General features: G+C 39.8%; 1 protein-coding gene across 3 annotated transcripts in view; it reads left to right on the top strand.

The window, feature by feature from the left end:
* The window catches only part of LOC128685463 (uncharacterized), an 84,224-nt gene that overhangs the window by 19,174 nt on the left and 39,260 nt on the right, over window positions 1–25,790 (top strand). For 2 of the 3 annotated variants that reach the window (XM_070082933.1, XM_070082930.1), the window contains exons 3-5: window positions 6,051–6,116; window positions 11,026–11,330; window positions 25,172–25,332. In XM_070082933.1, the coding sequence (XP_069939034.1) occupies window positions 6,051–6,116; window positions 11,026–11,330; window positions 25,172–25,332 (532 nt within the window). Of the gene's footprint in view, window positions 1–1,074; window positions 1,923–6,050; window positions 6,117–11,025; window positions 11,331–25,171; window positions 25,333–25,790 lie in introns of those variants that run through there. The other variant, XM_070082934.1, reaches the window with a different exon arrangement.

Genomic DNA, 25,790 nt, shown 5'->3' with positions numbered 1-25,790 from the left:
ACAGGGAGGCAACAACGAGTCATGGTACGCGACGAGGTGTCAGAGTGGGCGCCTGTGACAAGCGGGGTTCCACAGGGGTCAGTCCTAGGACCTGTGCTGTTCTTGGTATACGTGAACGACATAACGGAAGGGATAGACTCAGAAGTGTCCTTGTTTGCAGATGATGTGAAGTTAATGAGAAGAATCGAATCGGACGAGGATCAGGCAGGACTACAAAGAGACCTGGACAGGCTACAAGCCTGGTCCAGCAACTGGCTCCTTGAATTTAACCCTGCCAAATGCAAAGTCATGAAGATTGGGGAAGGGCAAAGAAGACCGCAGACACAATATAATTTAGATGGCCAAAGACTGCAAACCTCACTCAAGGAAAAAGATCTGGGGGTGAGTATAACACCGAGCATATATATCTCCTGAGGCGCACATCAATCAGATAACTGCTGCAGCATACGGGCGCCTGGCAAACCTACGGATAGCGTTCCGATACCTCAGTAAGGATTCGTTTTAGACTCTGTATACCATCTACGTCAGGCCCATACTGGAGTATGCAGCACCAGTTTGGAATCCACACCTAGTCAAGCACGTCAAGAAATTAGAGAAAGTGCAAAGGTTTGCAACAAGACTAGTCCCAGAGCTACGGGGATTGTCCTATGAAGAAAGGTTGAGGGAAATCGGCCTGACGACACTGGAGGCCAGGAGGGTCAGGGGAGACATGATAACGACATATAAAATACTGCGCGGAATAGACGAGGTGGACAAAGACGGGATGTTCCAGAGATGGGACACAGACACAAGAGGTCACAATTGGAAGTTGAAGACTCAGATGAATCAAAGGGATGTTAGGAAGTATTTCTTCAGTCATAGAGTAGTCAGGCCATGGAATAGCCTAGAAAGTGATGTGGTGGAGGCAGGAACCATACATAGTTTTAAGGCGAGGTATGATAGAGCTCATGGGGCAGGGAGAGAGAGGACCTAGTAGCAATCAGCGAAGAGGCGGGGCCAGGAGCTGTGAATCGACCCCTGCAACCACAAATAGGTGAGTACACAGGAGGGTCAGGGGAGACATGATAACGACATATAAAATACTGCGTGGAATAGACAAGGTGGACAAAGACAGGATGTTCCAGGGAGGGGACACAGAAACAAGAGGCCACAATTGGAAGTTGAATACACAAATGAGTCAGAGAGATAGTAGGAAGTATTTCTTCAGTCATAGAGTTGTAAGGCAGTGGAATAGCCTAGAAAATGACGTAGTGGAGGCAGGAACCATACACAGTTTTAAGACGAGGTTTGATAAAGCTCATGGAGCGGGGAGAGAGAGGGCCCAGTAGCAACCGGTGAAGAGGCGGGGCCAGGAGCTAAGACTCGGCCCCTGCAACCACAAATAGGTGAGTACAAATAGGTGAGTACACATGCACACATGTGGTAATGCTTTATTTACAGCTAGCAAAGGGTATTTCTCCAGAATGGTCTGCAATATACCACTGTGGATAAAATACTTTGCCATTTCTTGAACATTTCTGAGTGAGTTGTTTCTAAATTCATTAATTTGACCACACTCCAGTACATAATGACGCATTTATCGTTCACTTCTCGCTAGGGGTTCCATACATCAACTCCTCCTAGGTTTCAGGAGAGCCATTTGTTGTTGACTCAGGAAGGTTTGGTTGGTTGTAGACTTCTACCTTTGCCAGGGTTTAAGCAAGGAGAACTTGACCTAATTAATCACTTTTTATGTTTCTTGACGGATCTTACCTAATCTAACCTGACCTAATTTAGAACAATTTGTTTTGTTTTCTCTTTCCTTTAATTCTCGCCTATATTTGCGCAAAATATTTTTCCCGGACTTCCGAGAAACCGCCATGGAGTAGGTTTTGGTGATCCTTAACAACCATAACAACAACAATGTTTGGCTGTGCGAGTGTGTAAGTTTATTTATTTAGGTACAGCTACACATTAGTACAGTTTTATCAATTTAGGCGATTACAGTTATCATAAATAGTAACATGTGTAAATTACCTAGGATAAGTAAGTTTATTTAAGCACAGGTATACATAAGTACAATTATAGCTTATATTACTTGGGATAACCCAAAAAGTCAGACTTATTTCCATTGGAGTCCCTGTAATATCTTATTATTTAAAGCTTAGCTATGACATTCAGCAGAAATCAGTTATGATTATAACCTTAAATATTAATTGTTATGCAAGTTTGTTTTATAATTTAGTGCATTGGTATTTTGTGGAAAAAAGCACTTAGGAACAATTAACGATGTGTATTTAAGGAAGTGTTTCGCCATTAGTGGCAAAATGTTTTCTTTAATAAATGTCCTGAACTGTACACAAGTGTCTTTTCTTGCCACAGCTTGTAAGTATCACCAGTGGAAATAAGTCTGACCTTTTGGGTTATCCTAGGTAATTTACACTATGTAAGAGAGTTGTACCTAAGTGTACCTGTGCCTAAATAAACTTACTTATTTACCACTGTTGTGTCCTCTGATTGGACCCAAGGTTAATAATTAATATTGTGTGCACATATTTTGCTATTCACTTAATACTATATTACCGATGGCATTATTATTAGCTAAAATAATGTCTGTTGTGCTTTATAGTATTATCTGTCCTTACATTGTTAGCTATGTTGATAGGTAGGATGTTTATTCTAAGTGGTAAGCACTTCACTGAGTAGCAACCTGGCTAACTGTCGTTAGGTTGTTAGTGTGGCGGTCCCTCACACCGTCAATGTCACGAGGTATTGTAAGGCTTGGAGGAGTAGTCTCAAGTCAATCTGGGCTTGCATAGCCAAGGGAGCATACCTTACTCAGTTACTGGTTGATCTCTCATAAGAGACATGTCAAGTTCTCTCTCGTGGTCATTTTCCTTTCATAGTTGACTTCCCTTCCTTAACACTTTGACTGTCGCGGCCGTATATATACGTCTTACGAGGTACCGTGTTTGACGTATATATACTCATAAATTCTAGCGGCTTCAAATCAAGCAGGAGAAAGCCGGTAGGCCCACATGTGAGAGAATGGGTCTGTGTGGTCAGTGTGCACCATATAAAAAAATCCTGGAGCACGCAGTGCATAATGAGAAAAAAAAAACTCCGACCTTTTTTTTTTTTAATTAAAATGGCGACTTTGTGGTCTATTTTCGTATAGTATTTATGGTTGTATTCTCGTTTTCTTGGTCTCATTTGATAGAATGGAAAACATATTATAGAAATAGAGGTGATTTTGATTGATTTTACTATAAAAAGAACCTGGAAATGGAGCTCAAAGTAGGGGAAATGTTTGATTTTTGCCAATGTTCAAAAGTAAACAAATGATGTCATTGTCCAATAAATGTCCAACTAGCCATTCTAATATGTAGTCATGAATGGGTTGATGTTATTTATACAATTATTACAGTATTGCAGTAGTCTGCATAATAGTAAGTCTTCTATTTTTTGTTTGAATAAAAATTCAAAATAGAAAGCAAGAGTAATATCAGAGGGGCCTGGAGACATGACTGATGAGCAAAGAAAATGTTATTTTAGAGCCAGGAATGTCTGCATTGTTCATTCTGGACCTTATTTTGAAATTGTCATATTTTTTAGTTTTTGTGAAATTGGCCAAATTGCAAATTTCTGACCACATTATTAGGTAGTTGAAATCGGTAAATGGGCATTTTCTTGTACTCAATCGATAGAAAAAATGGAGTTCTAAAGAAATAGCTATGAGTTTGGGCGACTGGAACAATGGAATTAGCCGAAAATAGGGCTCAAAGTGGGCGAAATCGCCGATTTGTAAACAGCGCCGAGGTCGCTAACTTCGCAAGAGCATAATTCCATCAGTTTTCCATCAAATTTCGTTTTTTTGGTGTCATTACAATCGGGAAAAGATTCTCTATCATTTCATAGAAAAAAATCATTTTTTTTTTTAAATTTTGCGACACCAGGAGACACCTCAGGATTGGGGGTTGCGACAGTCAAAGGGTTAAGTTTGTTACTTTCGAGTTATTTATACTCTGGTGAATTAATCGTTCAGTTGACTGAATAAGCCCTCTCGGCCTTTGTGTGCTAATATGGGGTCTAAGCTATTCTAAGTCATGCTGGATGGAAATGAGACTAAGTCTGTTACTTACGAGTTCTTGTATACTCTGAATTGATAGTTCAGCTAAGTCTTTATAACCATTGTAAGTTACTTTATGGATAAGTCTTAATAACTATTATAGGTGGATATAAATGAAGTTAGTATAAAGTTCGACCTTATGATGTTGATTTATTCATGTCAATATACTGGTATGTGCCAAGAGAAGTGAGATAAACTCATTTTTTTATGTCAATTCTAACATTATATAATCATATATTAAGCTAAAACTTTACTAGTAAAAATTCTAAATTTTAGTTACTTGTTTTGTAATTCTGAATTATTATTAAAAGTTATTGTTACAAAACCGTAAGCAGGCCATCTGCTTAACAAGAATATGCTACCTTAACACTACTATACCATTGGAGGAGGTTAAGAAGACGAGTTTTGTAACAACCACTTACATCCATCTGTTGCTCTTTTATTTACATTAAATGAACTTTTCTTAACTCTTATTGTCCAACTGATTCAAGGCAAAATCATATCTACTCTTGAAACCCATAACAGTATAATAATTATCACCACTACCTCTTTCTTCGTCTAGTGCATTTCACTTTCTTCCAGCTCTAATACTGCAAATGGATTTCCAAATGTCCCGGGTGGCTCATCTGTGTCTTTAGCTGATATGTATCTACAACTAGTAGTGCTCCCTCCTTGGATCTCAAATAGTCGATACCTCTTCAGTCTGTCTAAACCTCTGAGTATTTTGTTTATAATAAATATTTACTCTCCAGTTCTCCTGTCTTCTAGTGTTGTTAAAAGCACTCATAAGAACATGAGAATGATAGAATGTTATGGTAGGACAATTGGCCCATGTTGGGCAAGGAGTATAACTTAGACCCTGCCACACCCACTTTGAATACCCATCCATCTTATTTTTAAAACTATTAATATATCCTTTCTAAATACGTATTAATAAAACAGAATTCACAGTTCCTGTGAATTTTGTCTTGGGTAGATACTTCAATATGTCATTCCTGTTTTCCATTTGTACACTAATTGTATCTTCCTTCCTGTCAGCTATGCCTCATCCTAGGAGATAATTTCTTCTGTACCATGTGCTGCTACTCTTTTCATCAGGCTTGGGTGAGGAACATTATCAAAAGCCTTACTGAAGTTTATATACACAGTGTCAAATTCTTTATCTTGGTCTACCACCACAAATATCTTAGCAAAAAATATAGTAAATTTGTAAGACAAACATGCCCCTTTGTAAAACCATGTGGAGATTCTGTGATCAAATTACATCTTTCAAGCTGGCTTCAAATTACATCCAAAATTATTGATTCCTTCATCTTTCCCACAGTTGGGTTCTGACATTTGTCTTCTGGTCATCTCTGCTCATCTGACTCAGTTGTGACTTGATAATGAGTCAGGGCAAAGAAAAATATTGTTTAAGGTTTTCTCTTATTCGTAGGTTATTTGTGAAGTAGCATTGTTAAATTGAGCACCTCTTGCCTCATAATCAATTTCTCTCAGTTCTGTACCAAACTCATTACAAACATTTGGGCCATTGTAGTTTATTTGCCTGATCCACACCATGCTGGCTCTGCTTACTCCAAGATAGGCCTAGTGTACATTGTATTTACAGTAAAAACATGACTGAATCGCTGTTCATATTTCCTAGAGTATGACAGGAAAAACTATCCTGGATGATGGGTGTTAGGTTAGCATAGTTCTTGATATAACCTTTTACATATTTATTTATTTATTTATTTTAATCAGAGGGAGAACTAAATATGTAGGGGTCATATAGTGCCTTCTAACCTTGTACTAAATTGTCGTATAGATACAGCATCAACACAGTGTGTAAAAAAAAAAAACACATTGATAATACTTTAAATGAATTGAGTATTCTTTATTTGCTGCATTAATATTCCAATAGTGAATCAGTGATTTTCATATTGTTTATCTTGTGTTTCAGAACTTGGCAATACAGAAGGAGATCTTTGATGTACTCTGTCAGCTTGTCTCCATCAATGAGAGTCAGGTAAAGGTTTTGCAAGTCTTTGCAATCATTATTTAGTGATTACTTCTGCCAGAATTTTTTTTGATTCTCTTCATTTGTGAATACAGTGCAATACATACAGTGAGTAGATTAAGGTATTCTGTGTATGTAGTACTTTGTGCATGATCAACAACTGTTCATCTCGCATGAAGAATAAGACTTTCATCTTATTATTAACCCTGGAAAATTAATAACCCAAGAATACTAAACAAGAAGGCCAAATAGCATGGCTTATTTCCAGTCAAACACCAAAATTATTAGAGAGAGGTAAAACTCCCTGAGACTACGCTTTTAGGGTGAAAAGTGAGAGAGATATACAGTATCATAATTTACACCTATAAATTCCTATAGGGACTGGTTCTAAAAATGTAAGTACGTATTCCAACAATGGGTGGTACACGTACAATAAGTACATAAGAAAGAAGGAACACTGCAACAGGCCTACTGACCCATGCGGAGCAGGCGCCCCCCCCTTCCCCCGGAATAGCCCAATGACCCACCCAGTCTGGTCACCTCCACTCAAGGAAGGAGCACGGCACCAGACCCAGCAGCACAAACTAGTCAGGTCCAACTCCATATATCTTACCTGAGAATTGCCTACTATTAAAATATTCTTACCTTGATTAGCAGGGGAATCAGTGGTACCTTCAACCTCACTAACCACTGAAGTACACTCGTCTTGGAGAACAGAGAATCGATTTCCTACCTTCATATCTTCTCTTTGAACTCTCCTCATCTTCCTTCTTCCTGAACTGTGAACCACTTGCCACTTAAAGCGGCTGCCACCATCACTGCTGGTGACCATTTCCTCCTTACAAGCTAAATCCTTCTCACACTCTCTCCCAAACTCATCTATGTGAATCTTAAGCCTCCTATTTTCCTCCTGAAGAAGTAGAATCTCCTTCTTCAACACTTGAACCTGATATTCTAAAACACTACAACAGGCCATGGTGCTTGGTAACAGCCCACGCTAACTCCCAAGAGCTTAGGCAGGTATGACCACAGTACACTAAGCGATAACTCAGTGGATAGACACAAAAGTAGTATAATGCAATCCTTTATTGACATCGTTCTGCTCACACAGTGGACATTATCAGGTCACAAACGTGCAGTGCACGTTTGTGACCTGATAATGCTCACGTCCCTATGTTCATGCATATAGTGAGCATAGTGACGTAAAGAGTCAGGTGAGATATGTTGAAGCTGACTTCTTGGGTAGACTAATGAAAGCTTGGACATATACATGGCTGAGAAGAGGTTTGATTAGAGAAGGACTTGCCTAACATGGGGCAGTAGGCCTGTTGCAGTGTTTCTCCACATTATGACTTGTTTACATGTAGGATAGCAATCAAGAAGTTTCCTGGTAAGAAGTTCTGCTGTGTTGTAGAAGCTGCTCTGGTTGATGATGCTTGATACGCTGATTAGCAATCATTCCAGAATCCTGCATTTTAGAGTGTCGTCTTCTTCAAGGAGTCATGTACAATTGTAATTGATCAGGTGGTTATGCAAGTTTCTGTGGAAACACAGGCATTGTTCAAGTGACCCATTCTACAAACATATTTGTGTTCATAAATACATGTGTGGAGGTCTCTCGATGCTTTTACATATATTTGGTCACAGTTGTTACAAGGGATTATGTATACCCCTGCCATGTTTTGACTGTGGTGTCCCTTATTGATGATGTCCTTGATGGTAGTGGAGACGGTGGTGGATACTTAGATTTTGGTGTTGGAGAGAATGCTGGGGATGTGTTTAACAATAGAGTTGTTAAGGAGGACTGTCTAAACCATAGCAGGATTATACACACTCCCTTGCGGTGACTTACCAAATATACATGGGAGAAACATCGAGAGACCACCACCACATGCATTTCTGAATACAACTATGCCAGCAGAATGGACCACTTTAACAATGTCTGTGTTTCTCACAGAAACTCCCACAACCACCTGATCAATTACAATGGCACACATGACTCATTGTTAAAGAAGGCACTTTCAAACACAGATACTGGAATTATTACTAATCATTATATCAAACAGCTTCAATCAGAACAGTAACTTCTACAACATAGCTGAACCTGAGAAGTGATATGGTGATACTGACAAGATGTGGAAAAAGACATTATATACAGTTCAGGACATTTATTAAAGGAAATGTCTCGCCACGAGTGGCTTCAGTCCTCATGGCAAAACGTTTCCTTTAATAAATGTCCTGAACTACACATAATTGTCTTTTTTCACATATCTGAACCTCTTGCCAGGAAACTTCTTGATCATATCCCACATTGCAAAAGGTCATAGAATGAAGAAACACTGCAGCAGTCCTACTGACCCAAGCTAGGCAAGTCCTTTTCAAATCCAGTCACTTCTCAGCCACATATTTGTCCAGCCTCTCATTAGTCCATCTAAGAAGTCGGCTTCAGTATGCCTCACCTGACTATTTATGTTGCAACACTCACTATATATACATGTATATGCACATCCTCCCCAGGTGGATCTGTTTGTAACTTCATAAAGCCCACAATAAAGGATCACATTATACTGCAGTTGTCTTCATCCATCATTTTTTTTATTATTATTTTTATTAACACAGCCGATTCCCACCAAGGCAGGGTGGCCCGAAAAAGAATAACTTTCATCATCATCATTCACTCCATTACTGTCTTGCCAGAGAGGTACTTTACACTACAATTATAAAACTGCAATGGTAATGCCCCTCCTTCAGAGTGCAGACACTGTACTTTCCATCTCCAGGACTGAAGTCCCTGAATCCCTTCATAAATGTTACCTTGCTCACACTCCAACAGCACATCAAGTATTAAAAACCATTTATCTCCATTCACTCCTATCACATGCACATGCATGCTTGCTGGAAGTCTAAGCCCCTCGCACACAAAATCTCCTTTACTCTCTCCCTCCAACCTTTCCTCAGCCGACCCCTACCCCTCCTTCCCTCCACTACAGATTTATACACTCTTGAAGTCATTCTGTTTTGTTCCATTCTCTCTACATGTCCAAACTACCTCAGCAGCCCCTCCTCAGCCCTCTGGATAATAGTTTTGGTAATCCCGCACCTATTCCTAATTTCCAAACTACGAATTCTCTGCATTATATTCACACCACACATTGCCCTCAAACATGACATTTCCACTGCCTCCAGCCTTCTCCTTGTTGCAACATTCACCATCCATGCTTCACACCCATATAAGAGTGTTGGTATAACTATACTCTCATACATTCTCCTCTTTGCTTCCACAGACAAAGTTCTTTGTCTCCACAGACTCCTAAGTGCACCACTCACCCTTTTTCCCTCATCAATTCTATGGTTCACCTCATCCTTCATAGACCCATCTGCTGACATGTCCACTCCTAAATACTGTATCTGAATACATTCATCTCTTCCATACTCTCTCCCTCCAATCTTATATCCAATCTTTCGTTACCTAAACTTTTTGTTATCCTCATAACAGCATAAGAACATAAGAAAGAAGGAACACTGCAACAGGCCTACTGACCCATGCAGAGCAGGTCCATGCCCCCCCTCCCCCCGGATTAGCCCAATGACCCACCCAGTCTGGTCACCTCCACTCAAGGAAGGAGCATAGCACCAGACCCAGCAGCACAAGCTAGTCAGGTCCAACTCACACCCACCCACACTCACTCATGTATTTAACCTATTTTTAAAACTACACAACGTTTTAGGCTCAATAACTGTACTCGGGAGTTTGTTCCACTCATCCACAACTCTATTACCAAACCAGTGCTTTCTTATATCCTTCCTGAATCTGAATTTTTTCAACTTGAAATCATTGCTGCGAGTCCTTTTAATTTTCTTCTTTTACATACCCTACCAAATTCATCCACCAACCTCTGCAACTTCTCTGCAGAATCTCCCAAGAACACAGTGTCATCAGTAAAGAGCAACTGTGACAACTCCCACTTTGTGTTAGATTCTTTATCTTTTTTCCCCACACCTCTTGCCAAGACCCTCGCATTCACTTCTCTTACAACTCCATCTATAAATATATTGAACAACCATAATGACATCACACATACTTGTCTAAGGCCTACTTTTACTGGGGAATAATCTCCCTCTCTCCTACATACTCTAACCTGAGCCTCACTATCCTCCTAAAAGCTCTTCACTGCTTTCAGTAACCTACCTCCTATTCCATACACTTGCAAGATCTGCCACATTGCCCCCCTATCCACCCTGCCATATGCCTTTTCATCCATCATGTTGGTATTTTATACCTTTTCTCTCCAAGGGATAACTCGATCAACATAAAGGGTCTCTAGTTTTTCGGTACCTGTCTTTTAAATTCATTATTAGGGAATAACTATCAACAGACCTTGACTGTCTCGGTGAGGGAACTTATCATGATTCAGTGAACTGTTCCTGATTAGTTGTTCTGTGGTGGACAGCCTGCATTGGCCTGTGTGCCATCTGGCACTAGCACCCTGACTGACCAGGCCATCACCCTGGGTGTCTGGTCTGAAACAGAGCTACAGGTGCAGTGATCCCTGGGATTTGGTCTGAGAGGGGAGTGCAGTGATCCAAAGTATCATCATCAGTACACTGAAATAGATCTTTCTTAATACTTTACTTACAATGTTATTTTACATTCTACTGTCTTATGACTATTGATGCTAGTGGCTACCTTGATGAGGTTAAAAAGCTGAGATTTACAAAAGGTTACCTTCTCTTTCTATTCATTATCATGCAGCTGATTGTAATTTAAATCTGTTGTTTTGTATTTTTTGTTACTCCATTTGACTAGTATTAAATTTTATTGCATTAATACTGTTCAGGTTCAGTTTTTGTTTTACAATTTTTTTGTTCTTTGGTAAATTTTCACGTGCACTGACTTACCTAAACCTACTTAACCCAGAAATTAGTTGTTGCAAGATTGAGAGGAGAACGTGAATATGAAAGGCTCCAGCACGAGAAGCCAAAAGAACTCGACAAAGATGAAAGCAAGGAAGACATAGATCTGCTTTGTGATGAGCAGATGCTCCAGGAGGCACAAGATCATGAAGGTAAAAACCCTGGTCTGGATGCTTGCTTGACACACTCCTGTAAGAGTCCGTCAGATGTCTTGGGTGCAGGAGTGTCCACACCACCGTATTCCGATTATACTGAAGAAGGGCAAGGTGCCACTTTAGATGATTGTTTTGAAGAGCCTTCAGTATATAAGTAAGTTTTATTTATTTGTCTTCTTTCAACAAACCGGCCATATCCCACCGAGGTAGGGTGGCCTGAAACGAAAGTTTCTCCTTTTAAATTTAGCATTATATACAGGAGAAGGGGTTACTTGCTCCTGGCATTTTGCATGGCTCGCAGAGGAAGAATTCTGTTCCACTTCCCCATGGAAGAAATAAACAAGAACAAGAACTAGTAAGGAAATACACTGTAGAAGAAAACCCAGAGGGGTGTGTGTGTGTATATATGTGCTTCTCTATGCATGTGCAGTGTGACCTAAGTGTAAGTAGAAGTAGCAAGACATACCTGAAACCTTGCATGTTTATGAGACAGAAAAAAAGACACCAGCAATCCTTCCATCGTGGCAGTCAGTTACAGGTTTCAGTTATATTTTCACTTGGTAGGATGGTAGTACCTCCCTGGGCGGTTGCTGTCTACCAACCTGCTGCCTAGAATTTATTTATATATTTTTTCTTTTTATGTATGTGTATACATGTACATTATTTTTAAATTCATGTTATAGTACACTTGCTCTAAGTTTGCAGATAATTTTGAATGCTGTATTCACTTACTTGGCTGGTTCCCGTATTGTTTTGGCTTAGCTTGGTGGCTCTAAATAGAAAGCCAACTACAATGGTACCTCAAATTTTGGCCATAATTCGTTCCAGAAGGCTGTTCGAGTGCCGTTACCGAATGAATTTGTTCCCATAAAGAATAATGTAAATTAGATTAGTCCATTTCAGACCCCCAAAAATACACTTACAAAAGCACTTACAAAAATACACTTACATAATTGTTCGAGTTAGGAGCTGATCAAAATTCAAGGTATCACTGTACATGATTACAATGAAAATTTGGGTGATAAATTTTCTATGCCCAAATTGCTTTTTCTTTGCTATGAATGTCAGCATTAATGAAATTAGAGCAACTTTTAAAAAGAGATAGCCATCTGAACTCCAATGTACAGTTGAAAACCTTAAGTTGTGCAGTCATAGCACATGTTTTCATTATTCCATGATTTCATTTGGTTTTTCATTCTCAGTAGAAGTGTTATTTTCTTATACAGTGGAACCTCAGTTTTCATTTGCCCCGGTTTTCGTCACATTCAGTTTTCGATGCCCTTTTTTTTTTGTGTGTGTGTGTGTCAAAATTTTGTCCCAGTTTTTGTTCATCACGTCGGTTTTCGTTGAGTTGACAGTAGTCTGCCATATAGAACGTGTCCATCCCCGCCCACACAAAGCATCCCACGTGTTCTGAGTCAGTCTGGCTTTGTTTCTCGTTTGTAGAGAGTGGTAGTGATGGTGGTAGAGGGTGGTAGTGATGGTGGTAGAGGGTGGTAGTGATGGTGGTAGAGGGTGGTAGTGATGGTGGTAGAGGGTGGTAGTGATGGTGGTAGAGGGTGGTAATGGTTGTGATGGTGGTAGAGGGTAGTAGTGATGGTTGGGTTAGGTTAGGTAACATTCGTCAGGAAACATGACAAATGTTTCCTGACATGGGTCTTAGTCAGATGATGACCCGCCTTTGGAGCTTTGGTCATCTGACCGAGGCCTTCCGCTGGCTTACCAGTTCATCCCTTTAAAAATTATGGTCGTTTATAACCATGTACGACTGTCCACACTTGGTAGTGATGGTGGTAGAGATAACCTCTCCTCCCTCTCCCCTCCTCGCCGTCTTCTCTATGCCAACAAGAGTCTTCAGTAAAGGTAAAAAGATGTTAAATGTTCATTTATCCATTTCATTAGTCCCTATATTTATTTCTCATCATTTTCTGAATGTAAAACTATAGTTATTCTCTATAAAATGTATTTTTTGTTAATAATTTTGGGTGTCTGGAACAGATTAATTGAATTTACATCATTCCTTAAGGGAAATGTTTCTTCAGTTTTCGTCGAATTCGGTTTTCATCAAACTTTCTGGAACGAATTAATGACGAAAACTGAGGTTACACTGTATATATGTAAAATTCTTCAGTCTTTCTATATGTTAGTTAGGTTTAAGCTTGCCAGGAATGTTCTGCATAACTAAGGGGCTTTGTGTGCAAGAGATGTAATGTCATCCAGTTTTGTACAAACTTTGTATCATGTGGAAATAAATTAGAACATAAGAAAGGAGGAACACTGCAACACAGCCTTTTGGCCCATACTTGGCAGGTCTGTGTCAAATCCAACCCATTAACAAAAATATTTGCTCAATCCAATTTCAGTGCTATCCATACAATAAGCTTTGATAACCCTTTTAACTTATGTGCAAATTCTGCTTAAATTTAACCCATCTCACTTATGAATTTATTCAACCTAAACTTGAAACTTGAGAGTGTTAGATAGGAGCGAATGGAGACAAATGGTATCTAGGACTTGACATGCTGTTGGAGTGTGAGCAAAGTAACACTTATGAAGGTATTCAGGGAAACCGGCAGGCTGGGCTTGAGTCCTGGAGATGGGAAGTACAGTGGACCCCTGCATAACGATATTAATCCGTTCATGAGAGCTCATTGTTATGCGAAATTATCGTTATGCGAATGAATTTTCCCCATAAGAAATAATGGAAATCAAATTAATCCGTTCAAGACACCCAAAAGTATGAAAAAAAAAATTTTACCACATGAAATATACATTTTCCTACACACAAAGAGAAGGATACATGCACAATAGTAGAGTAGTACATGCACAGTATATATTGTGCATGTACTACTACTAAATGAAGAATAAATGACACTTACCTTTATTGAAGATGCAGCAATGACTGATGAGACAGTGCGTCCTGGGAGTGCCTTTTCCTCCTGAGTACTGTAGGTCCTGTTTGGCATTTTCTTCCAGAACAGGCCTTATCACACTGTGTATGCCACTACGATTCTTAAATCTCTTAAACCAACCTTTGCTGGCTTTAAATTCACCAATATGAGCACTAGTTCCAGGCGTTTTTCCCTGTTCACCTGGGTGTTAGTCGACTGGTGTGGGTTGCATCCTGGGAGACAAGATTAAGGACCCCAATGGAAATAAGTTAGAGAGTCCTCGATGATGCACTGACTTTCTTGGGTTATCCTGGGTGGCTAACCCTCCGGGGTTAATCGTTTCTCGGTAATTGTTTCACGTTAAGCCACACCAACAACACTCTCTCCACATCTTCGAGTAATACAGCTGATGGTGGTGCAGCAACAACAACAGCTGTGGTGCAGCTGACCATGGTGCAGCAGCAGCTGTGGTGCAGCAACAGCTGACCATGGTGCAGCTGTGGTGCAGCAACAGCTGACTGGTCCAATTTATCAGCTGACCGTGGTACGATAGTATTTATCACCCTTTTTACCACAGGGTTGGCACTAGAAGCTTTCTTTGGGCCCATGGTGGCTTATTTAGCAGTTACAAGCACTATAAATAATGGAATAATACAAAATGTGTCGAATGTATGTATGCAACCGGCCACCCTGGCTTGTAAACAATGACGGCAAGGCAGGCGCTCAGGCTGGACGGACAGGTTCGGGACGAGTCATGTTCAGAAACAGCTGATGGTGCAACAGCAGCTGACCGTGGTGCAGCAGCAGCTGACTGATCCAGCAACAGCTGACTGGTCCAGCAACAGCTGACTGATCCAGCAACAGCTGACTGGTCCAGCAACAGCTGACTGGTCCAGCAACAGCTGACTGATCCAGCAACAGCTGACTGATCCAGCAACAGCTGATCGTGGTGCAGCAGCAGCTGACTGATCCAGCAACAGCTGACTGGTCCAGCAACAGCTGATCGTGGTGCAGAAGCAGCTGACTGATCCAGCAACAGCTGACTGGTCCAGCAACAGCTGATCGAGGTGCAACAGCAGCTGACTGATCCAGCAACAGCTGACTGGTCAAGCAACAGCTGACCGTGGTGCAGCAGCAGCTGACTGTGGTATGATAGTATTTCACTCCCTTTTTACCACTGGGTTAGCACTAGAGGCTTTCTTGGGGCCCATGGTCACTTATTTTGCAGATGAAATCACCAAAAACGCTGTAATAATACGAAATGTTCCGATTGTATGCTTGGATGTTACCACGGAGGCTGGCTTGTAAACAATGCCACCGGCGGAACGTGTGAAGCTGGCTCAGGCCGCACATTAGAAGCATCTCGGACAAATAGCGCTGAGCAAGTTTTTTAGCAGTATGCGAGGCAAAATTTTAGTGATAAAATGTATCGGTATGCGGATTTAACGTTATGTGATGCCAACGGTATGTGAGGGTCCACTGTACAGTGTATGCACTCTGAAGGAGATGTGTTAATGTTGCAGTTTTATAACTGTACTGTAAGCTCGCCTATGGCAAGACATGTGGGAGATGGCTGATGTGTTAATAATAATGAATAAACTTGAAATTACCCAAGGTTCTAGCTTCAGTAACCCTACTAGGCAGACTGTTCCACTCATAGACTACCTTATTTCCAAACCAATACAGTGGTACCTTAACTTACGAGTTTAATTTGTTTCATGACCCAGCTCGTAACTCAGTTTGCTCGTATATCAAATCAGTTTTCCTCATTGAAATTAATTGACATGCCATTAATCTGTTCCAGCGGAATTCCTGGCTCTCGGGAGGCAGGAGAAAATACTTCAATATGACGCTAATAGCAACACTGCAGCTTATTTATCTATCACAATTGATCTAATATGACATAATAAACAATATAAATAACATAGAAATATGATCTATACTCTAGAATGAATAAAATGTCATTATGTGATGAGTGGTGGTGGCCACTCCCGAGGTAAAAATAATTATCGCTCTGACCATATCTTCCCATTCTGAGGTCTTATTATAAGAGAAAACAGAATATTTGTGAGGCTAGCTGCACTAGATCACTAGTTTCATAAGGAAAACACTAAAACAAAAGCGATTTGCTCAGACTTTTATTTTCCTGAGTCAGGAGACCAGCCTGCATTTTGGGTGAATATCTCGGAAGTAAATCAGCATAAATGCCTCGTGCCTTCTCTGCGAGAAGACACAAGGCACGAAGTACATATTACGTTTGTACTGCCTCGCCAAGTCAACTACACGCACACCTCGCCCGTGTTTTTCTGTGATTTTATGCTTTAATTCAGTGGACATCATCTTCTCAGCACTGTCCTTTGCACTTACTTTCTTAGGACCCATGGTTAGAAAAAATAAACTTGGCAAAAAATTTGGCACAAAACGCAAGCACAACACAAGACAGATGCTTCCATGGTGAGGTAACCATGTGCACTGTGGTGGCATATCTGAAGCTCCCTCATAACTTGGATTTTGGCTCACAGTTCACAGCAAAAAATCGACCGAGCGATGGCTCGTAACTCAGAAAATTTGTAAGTTGGGGCACTCGTAAGTCCAGGTACCACTGTACTTTCTTATATCCTTTCTAAATCTAAATTTATCTAATTTGAATCCATTATTGTGGATTCTCTCTTAGAGGGATATTCTCGGGACCTTATTTATATCTCCTTTGTTAATACCCATCTTTCACTTATGCACTTCAATCATGTCTCCCTTCATTCTTCGTTTTACAAGAGAATGTAATTTAAGGGACCTGAATCTTTCTTCATATGGAAGATTTCTTACGTTGTTTATTGATTTTGTCATTTTTTGCTGAATGTTTTCTAATGAATTTATCAAAACGAGGCCTTACTAATGATGTGTAAAGCTATAATTTGTCTGATGGACTTCTGTTGCTAATACGTACTTCTTGATATAAAGCCCAGTAATATGTTTGCCTTATTACGAATGCTTAGGCATTGCTGTCTTGGGTTCAGGTTTCTTCTTACCACAACCCCCATTGGATGTAGAACTTGTATGGCCAAATTCTACATCATTTAGTTTATAAATGCTAAGGTTACAGACATTCCCGAGCTTCAGAACTTTGCATTTATCTACACTGAACTGCATCTGCCACTTTTCTGACCACAACATGAGTTTGTCTAAATCCTCCTGAAGTTCAGTGACATCTTTGTCTGAATCAATTATCCTACTAACTCTCGTGTCACCAGTGAATTTGCTCATGTCACTAGTTATTCCCTCATCAAGGTCATTAACAGTGGCATCGTAAGGGGGGCGGGGGGGGGGGAGGTGACACCATTTAGAGGGTGACACCATAGAGCCTCTAAAGAAGGTAACACTAATGACCAAAACCGTGCTGCAGCAACATAAGAGAAAAATCCTTCGTTCCTATATAGCAGTAAAGCAATAGCAAAGAACTACAGACCGATAGCACTAACATCCCATATCATAAAAATCTTTGAAAGGGTCCTAAGAAGCAAGATCGCCACCCATCTAGAAACCCATCAATTACACAGCCCAGGGCAACATGGGTTTAGAGCAGGTCGCTCCTGTCTGTCTCAACTATTGGATCACTACGACAAGGTCCTAGACGCACTAGAAGACAAAAAGAATGCTGATGTAATATATACAGACTTTGCAAAAGCCTTCGACAAGTGTGACCATGGTGTAATAGTGCACAAAATGCGTGCTAAAGGAATAACAGGAAAAGTTGGTAGATGGATCTATAATTTCCTCACAAACAGAACACAAAGAGTAGTAGTCAACAGAGTAAAGTCTGAGGCGGCTACGGTGAAAAGCTCTGTTCCACAAGGCACAGTACTCACTCCCATCTTGTTTCTCATCCTTATGTCTGACATAGACAAGGATGTCAGCCACAGCACCGTGTCTTCCTTTGCAGATGACACCCAAATCTGCATGACAGTGTCTTCCATTGCAGACACTGCAAGGCTCCAGACGGACATCAACCAAATTTTTCAATGGGCTGCAGAAAACAATACGAAGTGCAACATTGAGAAATTTCAATTACTCCGATATGGTAAACACGAGGAAATTAAAACTTCATCAGAGTACAAAACAAATTCCGGCCACAAAATAGAGCGAAAAACCAACGTCAAAGACCTGGGAGTGATCATGTCAGAGGATCTCGCCTTCAAGGACCATAACATTGTATCAATCGCAGCTGCTAGAAAAATGACAGGATGGATAATGAGAACCTTCAAAACTAGGGATGCCAAGCCCATGATGGCACTCTTCAGGTCGCTTGTTCTATCTAGGCTGGAATATTGCTGCACACTAACAGCACCTTTCAAGGCAGGTGAAATTGCTGACCTAGAAAATGTACAGAGAACCTTCACAGCGCGCATGAGATAAAACACCTCAATTACTGGGAGTGCTTGAAGTTCCTGAACCTGTATTCCCTGGAACACAGGCGGGAGAGATACATGATTATATACACCTGGAAAATCCTAGAGGGACTAGTACCGAACTTGCACACGAAAATCACTCACAGCGAAAGCAAAAGACGTGGCAGACAATGCAACATCCCCCAATTGAAAAGCAGGGGTGTCACTAGCACGTTAACCCCTTGACTGTCGCAACCCCCAATCCTGAGGTGTCTCCTTGTGTCGCAAAATTAAAAAACAAAAAAATGTTTTCTTATGAAATGATAGAGAATCTTTTCCCGATTGTATTGACACCAAAAAAGACAAAATTTGGTGGAAAACTGATGGAATTATGCTTTCGCAAAGTTAGCGACCTCGGCGATATTTACAAATCGGCGATTTTGCCAACTTTGAGCCCTATTTTGGGCTAATTCCATTGTTTCAGTCGACCAAACTCATAGCTATTTCTTTAGAACTCCGTTTTTTCTATCGATTGAGTACAAGAAACTGCCCATTGACCAATTTCAACTACCCAATAACGTGGTCAGAAATTTGCAATTTCGCTAATTTCAAGAAAACTAAAAAAATATGACAATTTCAAAATAAGGTCCAGAATGAACAATGCAGACATTCCTGACTCTAAAATAACATTTTCTTTGTTCATCAGTCATGTCTCCAGGCCCCTCTGATATTACTCTTGCTTTCTATTTTGAATTTTTATTCAAACAGAAAATAGAAGATTTACTATTATGCAGACTACTGCAATACTATAATAATTGTATAAATAACATCAACCCATTCATGACTGCATATTAGAATGGCTAGTTGGACATTTATTGGACAATGACATCATTTGTTTACTTTTGAACATTGGCAAAAATCAAACATTTCCCCTACTTTGAGCTCCATTTCCAGGTTCTTTTTATAGTAAAATCAATCAAAATCACCTCTATTTCTATAATATGTTTTCCATTCTATCATATGAGACCAAGAAAACGAGAATACAACCATAAATACTATACGAAAATAGACCACAAAGTCGGCATTTTAATTAAAAAAAGGTCGGATTTTTTTTTCTCATTATGCACTGCGTGCTCCAGGATTTTTTTTTATATGGTGCACACTGACCACACAGACCCTTTCTCTCACATGTGGGCCTACCAGCTTTCTTCTTGATTTGAAGCCGTAGGCCTATATAGGGAAAATAATTGATTTTGATGATGTGGTAGATGATTTTGCAGGATTGAAGGCAAAGAAATGTAATATCAGATTCACTGAGATGTTACCTGTACTCAAGGTCAAATCGGAACTAGTGTTTTTCTTTATTTTTCAAGTTTTTTTTTTTCATTGTTGAAGATGAATAAATGTAGGATCTATGCCTATACTCAAAGTGGTATTTGAGTTTACGTTTTCTCAATATTACTATGATTATTTATTTTATCATTAATAAAGTTCGGTTTATGGCCCTTAAACATTCTCATTGCTAAACATTAGTCACTGATCATGCAGCAGTGATGTAACTGGAGTTTACTACCCCCATCCCCCCCTGCCCTTGGATTTCATAGGGGTGACACCAAAGATGCCACCCTGGGTGACACCAAAGATTCCGCCCCGGGTGACACCAACCCTAGATACGCCTCTGGTCATTAATGTACATTAGGAACAACAACAGGCCCAAAACTGATCCCTGTGGAATGCCACTTTTTACAGATCACCACTCAGATTTTACTCCATAACTCCATTTATGCACACTCTGCTTCTTGTTGGTGAGCCATGCCTCAGTTCATGACAGCACTTTACCCCCTATACCGTGATCTGCTACTTTCTTGAATAGTCTTTTGTTTGGTACCCTGTCAGAAGCTTTATTAAAATCCAAATAAATAATATTGAATTCTTTATCGTGATCAACAGCCTCAAAAGCTTTACTAAAGAAAATCAGTAAATTGGTTAGGCATGATTGGCCCCTCATGAATCCATGCTGAGTATCATTAATCAAATTATACCTATCAAGATGGCGTCTAATATATATATTTTTTTTATCATGTCGGCTGTTTCCCACCGAGGCAGGGTGGCCCAAAAAGAGAGAAACCCTCAAAAAGAAAGAAAAAACTTTCATCATTATTGAACACTTTTACCATCACTCATATATAATCACTGTCTTTGTGGAGGCGCTCAGATATGACAATTTAGGTGGTAGGTTGGTAGACAGCTACCCCCAAGGAAGTACTACTGTACTGCCAAGTGAGTGTAAAACAGAAGCCTGTATTTGTTTTACATGATGGTAGGATTGCTGGGGCCTTTTTTCTGCCTCATTAACATGTAAGATTTCAGGTATGTCTTACTACTTCTACCTACACTTAGGTCACACTACACATGCATGTACACATTTTTGTATACATACACACTCATTTGAGTTTTCTTTGATTTTATCTTAATAGATCTTGTTATTATTACTTCTCCTTTCATATCCATGGGGAAGTGGAATAAGAATCTTTCCTCCATAAACCATGTGTATTGTAAAAGTCAACTAAAATACCGTGAGCAGTGGGCTAGTAACCCCCTTTTCTCGTATAGCTTACTAAAAAGAATAAGAAGCTTCTAATAATATCATTTGTAATTGACTAGTAATTTGCCTACAGTTGAGGTCAGGCTTATTGGGCGGTAATTTGACGGTAATGACTTGTCTCCTGCATTAAAAATAGGAATTACACTGGCCATCTTCATATATCAGACACTACACCTGTTTGAAGAGTTTTTTTTTTTTTAACAAGTTGGCTGTCTCCCACTGAGGCAGGGTGACCTAAAAAGAAAGAAAATCCCAAAAAAGAAAATACTTTCATCATCATTCAACACTTTCACCTCACTCATACATAATCACTGTTTTCGTAGAGGTGCTCAGAATACAACAGTTCAGAAGAAGCATATAAGTAAAAAGATACACAACATATCCCTCCAAACGGCCAATATCCTAAACCTCTCCTTTAAAGTGCAGGCATTGTACTTCCCATTTCCAGTACTCAGGTCCAGCTATATAAAAATAACTGGAAAAAGATTATTCACATGTACCCGATAATAATTTTGAAGAGATATATATATTAATAATGTTGGTTAACGGTTCACAGTTTCATTTTGCACTCTAAGAACCTAGGGAAATAAGTTCATCAGGGACCGGGAATTTATTACCATGGCCCCAGTGACTGTGGTATTACATAGTTTAGTTTCTTCAGGGCTTGTTTTTTAATCATTTGCCACTTTAGTTTTGTAGTACATGTATATTTCTTTTAACTGTGTGAACCTCACTTGAGTTCAGGCATTTCACAGAGCATGTTCATTGGCAAAATTAAGTAGAAATAAGTATTACAGTATTTTTTTTTTTTTTTTTTTTTTTTTTAATTTTTATATATTTATTTTTAATATTTTTTTTAGTTTTTATTTATTTTTTTTTTATTTTGGGAGGTGTGAGGAATGCAATCCTATTTTCTGTTTTTTTTTTTTTTTCAGTCCAAAAGTCATGGTAGCACAGTTTTCAGGAACATAACCTGTACAAATTATAAATGTCCACTGTATTTCTCATTTCAGATGATATCACACTTAAGAGAAAATAATAACCAGGCAGGACATGAGAAAGCTACAACTGTCAATATTGGAAATATAAACACATATGCAGTACAGTGGACCCCCGCATAACGATTTTAATCCGTGCAAGAGGGGTAATTGTTATGCAAAATAATCGGTATGTGAATGAATTTTCCCCATAAGAAATAATGGAAATAAAATTAATCCGTGCAAGACACCCAAAAGTAAGAAAAATTTTTTTTTTTACCACATGAAATGTTAATTTTAATACACACAAACTGAAAAAGGCATGCACACTTACATGACACTTACTTTTATCAAAGATCTGGTGATGATTGATGGGATGGGAGGAGGGGAGAGAGAGTGTTAGTGTTTAGAAGGGGAATCCCCTTCCATTAAGACTTGAGGTGGCAAGTCCTTTTCTGGGGTTACTTCCCTTCTTCTTTTAATGCCACTAGGACCAGCTTCAGAGTCACTGGACTTCTTTCGCACAACATATCTGTCCATAGTGGCCTGTACCTCTCGTTCCTTTATGACTTCCCTAAAGTGTTTCACAACATTGTCAGTGTAATAATCACCAGCACGGCTTGCAATAGCTGTGTGAGGGTGATTTTCATCCATGAAGGTTTGCACTTCAAGCCACTTTGCACAGATTTCCTTTATCTTTGTAGTAGGCAACTTCTTCAATTTCTCTCTCCCCTCCTCTGAACCAGTTTCCTCAGGTCTGGCCTCTTGCTGTTGAAGTTGATCTATCAGCTCATCAGTGGTTAGGTCTTCATTGTCCTCCTCCACCAACTCTTCCACATCCTCCCCACTAACCTCCAACCCCAAGGACTTTCCCAATGCCACAATGGATTCCTCAACTGGAATAATCCTCTCAGGGTTAGCCTCAAACCCTTCAAAATCCCTTTTGTCTACACATTCTGGCCACAGTTTCTTCCAAGCAGAGTTCAAGGTCTTCTTAGTCACTCCCTCCCAAGCCTTACCTATAAGGTTTACACAATTGAGGATATTAAAGTACTCTCTTAGAGTCAGTTGAGTTTCTGAGGTCACTACAAAGCATCTTTCAAACAGAGCTTTTGTGTACAGTTTTTTGAAGTTTGCAATAACCTGCTGGTCCATGGGCTGCAGGAGAGGAGTGGTATTAGGAGGCAAAAACTTCACCTTAATGAAGCTCATGTCCCCATAAAGTCGCTCTGCCACGTCTGTAGGATGACCAGGGGCATTGTCTAACACCAGGAGGCACTTAAGTTCTAATTTCTTTTCAGTTAGGTAATCTTTCACATTGGGGGCAAATGCATGGTGGATACTTGAAATGAGGTATTGGAAAAGATGTTGGAAACGTGTTTGGCAATGGAGTTGGTGGGGAGGACTATGTATCTCTTCTCGGCAGTGTCTTCTCTGGGTGTGTTGAAGATGTCTAATGCCCGTCGTCTGCAGTCTCTGACGAAGTGACGAGGATAGTGAAGTTTAGAAAATACTTGTTCAATCATCGTGCATTCTTCTTCAAGAAACTCATTGCTGCAGGTTCTGAGTGCACGCAGGAAGAAGCCTATAATTACACCACGTTTGGTTTTGGTGTCGTGGTGAGAGTAAAAGTGGAGAAGATCGTTTTGGTTGGTGGGTTTTCGATAGACTTTAAAACGAAGTTCGTGGTCAGCTTTGCAAAGCAGAACATCAAGGAAAGGTAGAGTGTTGTCGACTTCTTCTTCAGGTGTGAACTGGATTGAAGGCTCGACCTGGTTGAGCATTAGACATCTTCAACACACCCAGAGAAGACACTGCCGAGAAGAGATACATAGTCCTCCCCACCAACTCCATTGCCAAACACGTTTCCAACATCTTTTCCAATACCTCATTTCAAGTATCTACCTCCACAACCACGACCATCAAGGACATTACCAGTGATAGACAGGACAAGCTTCCACCCTCTGCAGGGGTATACATAATCCCTTGTAATGACTGCAACAAGTTATACGTTGGCGAAACATCAAGGGACCTCCAAACACGTATTTCAGAACACCAATACGCAAGCAGGTCTGACGACACAAGGAATACCTGCATACAACACCGTAATTCACACAACCACTTGATAAACTACAGAAACTCAAGACTTATCGCCACAGAAGACAACACTCAATACCGAAGAATCCTGGAATCATCACTTATTTCTATATCCGACAACTTCAACCAGAATAGTGGCTTCTATAACATAGCTGAACCACTTGCCAAGAAGCTTCTTCATCGCTATCCCACATAAGAACACTGTAGAAGGTCTGCTCACAAACTTGTCCAATCTCCTTTCCAAGCTACCCAAGATTTTAGACTCTATAACCCCACTCGGTACATCATCAGATGCAGCATTCTCCACCTGACCTCAGCACTCTGAACCTGACTATAAATACTCGCGTTCCTTCCACCCCAGGTAGTTCTGTTTGTGACTTGAAAAAGCCCACTGTGTGGGCGAAACGTAGTCAATAAAGGATCACATTATACTGCATATGTGTTTATATTTCCATTGTGTCGGTATTTTATACCATTTATTTCCAACTGTCAATATTACATCATTAAAAATGGATTAAAACTAATTTCAACACTTATAATTCTCTGCACTTGGCTTCATTTTTATGATGATATAAATGGTATTTTTCCTCTTTACAATTGCAAGCATGCAGAAAAGGTGTCAAATACAGTTGCTGTTGCTGGAATATAAGTAAGATAGCTGAAACATAATCTTTGGGTACTTTGTTATTAGTTATTAGTGTATCTATTTATAGCTTCAGGACCTAAGCTGAACACTGTCTTGTCTTGAGTATTTAATCCACCATAAAGATTTTAAAAGTTTCCAGAGGTTAAAGTAAACAAAGACCCATATAGTGGGAGGAGTGGCATGTGACTTCTACCAGTTCACTGTTTGGCAGTGACAGGGAAAAACAGTTCTAACTAAAGATAATTTTTTTAGAGGGCACTGATACCCTGTGAATTACTTTTTAGCAGTGTTTTCCACTAGTATGCCTTCAAAATAAATGAACACCTACTGTATAAGTTTTCAGATAAAAAGTGAAAACTGATATTCATCATCAGCTGTTGGCAATGTTTTATATCAGTGTTGCAGACGATCCTAACAACTCCAGTGGGCCTGCGAGTCCCTCCAGCAGCTGGTGCTCTCCAGAGAAGCGACTCCATAACTTCCAGCCACCAACTGCAGACTACACTCAGGAGGACATACATGATCTCGTCACTGAAGATGAATTCATGCATGCTTTGGGTAAATATTACATAAACAGCATATATTTTTTAAATGAAGCTCTTAGAGTGATATCAATAAGTAAGAAAGATTTAGCTTAAAATGCTAATGTTTTTATGTTTTATGCACATTTACCATTTGCCATCATCTTTAATAGCCTCAGGATGAATAGGAAGCCCATGACTTTTACTTGCAAAGATTTTCTTGTGAATTTTGAATTGAAACAGTCTTGGGTTTGATGGATAGACCACTTTGTAGGCTTATTACTAGGCTCAAAGATGACTTTCTTGTATGTCTTCATTATGGTTTGGCAAGCTTGAAGTTGCCTCTTCTATGTGTCACACAAGACTTCTTGAAGTGATCGGGGCTTCATTTAAAGTTCTGAAACTATGTAATCATGAGAGGGCTCACAACAGTTGATTTAAGATGGAAATAAGGGAACAAGTCTGTTGAGTATACCAGGTAATGTGTATAGTAGA

The sequence above is a fragment of the Cherax quadricarinatus genome, chromosome 8, assembly GCF_038502225.1.
Source record: "Cherax quadricarinatus isolate ZL_2023a chromosome 8, ASM3850222v1, whole genome shotgun sequence".
NCBI lineage: Eukaryota > Metazoa > Arthropoda > Malacostraca > Decapoda > Parastacidae > Cherax > Cherax quadricarinatus.
Note: the sequence above shows the minus strand (reverse complement) of the source record. Positions and strands in the feature narration are given on the sequence as shown.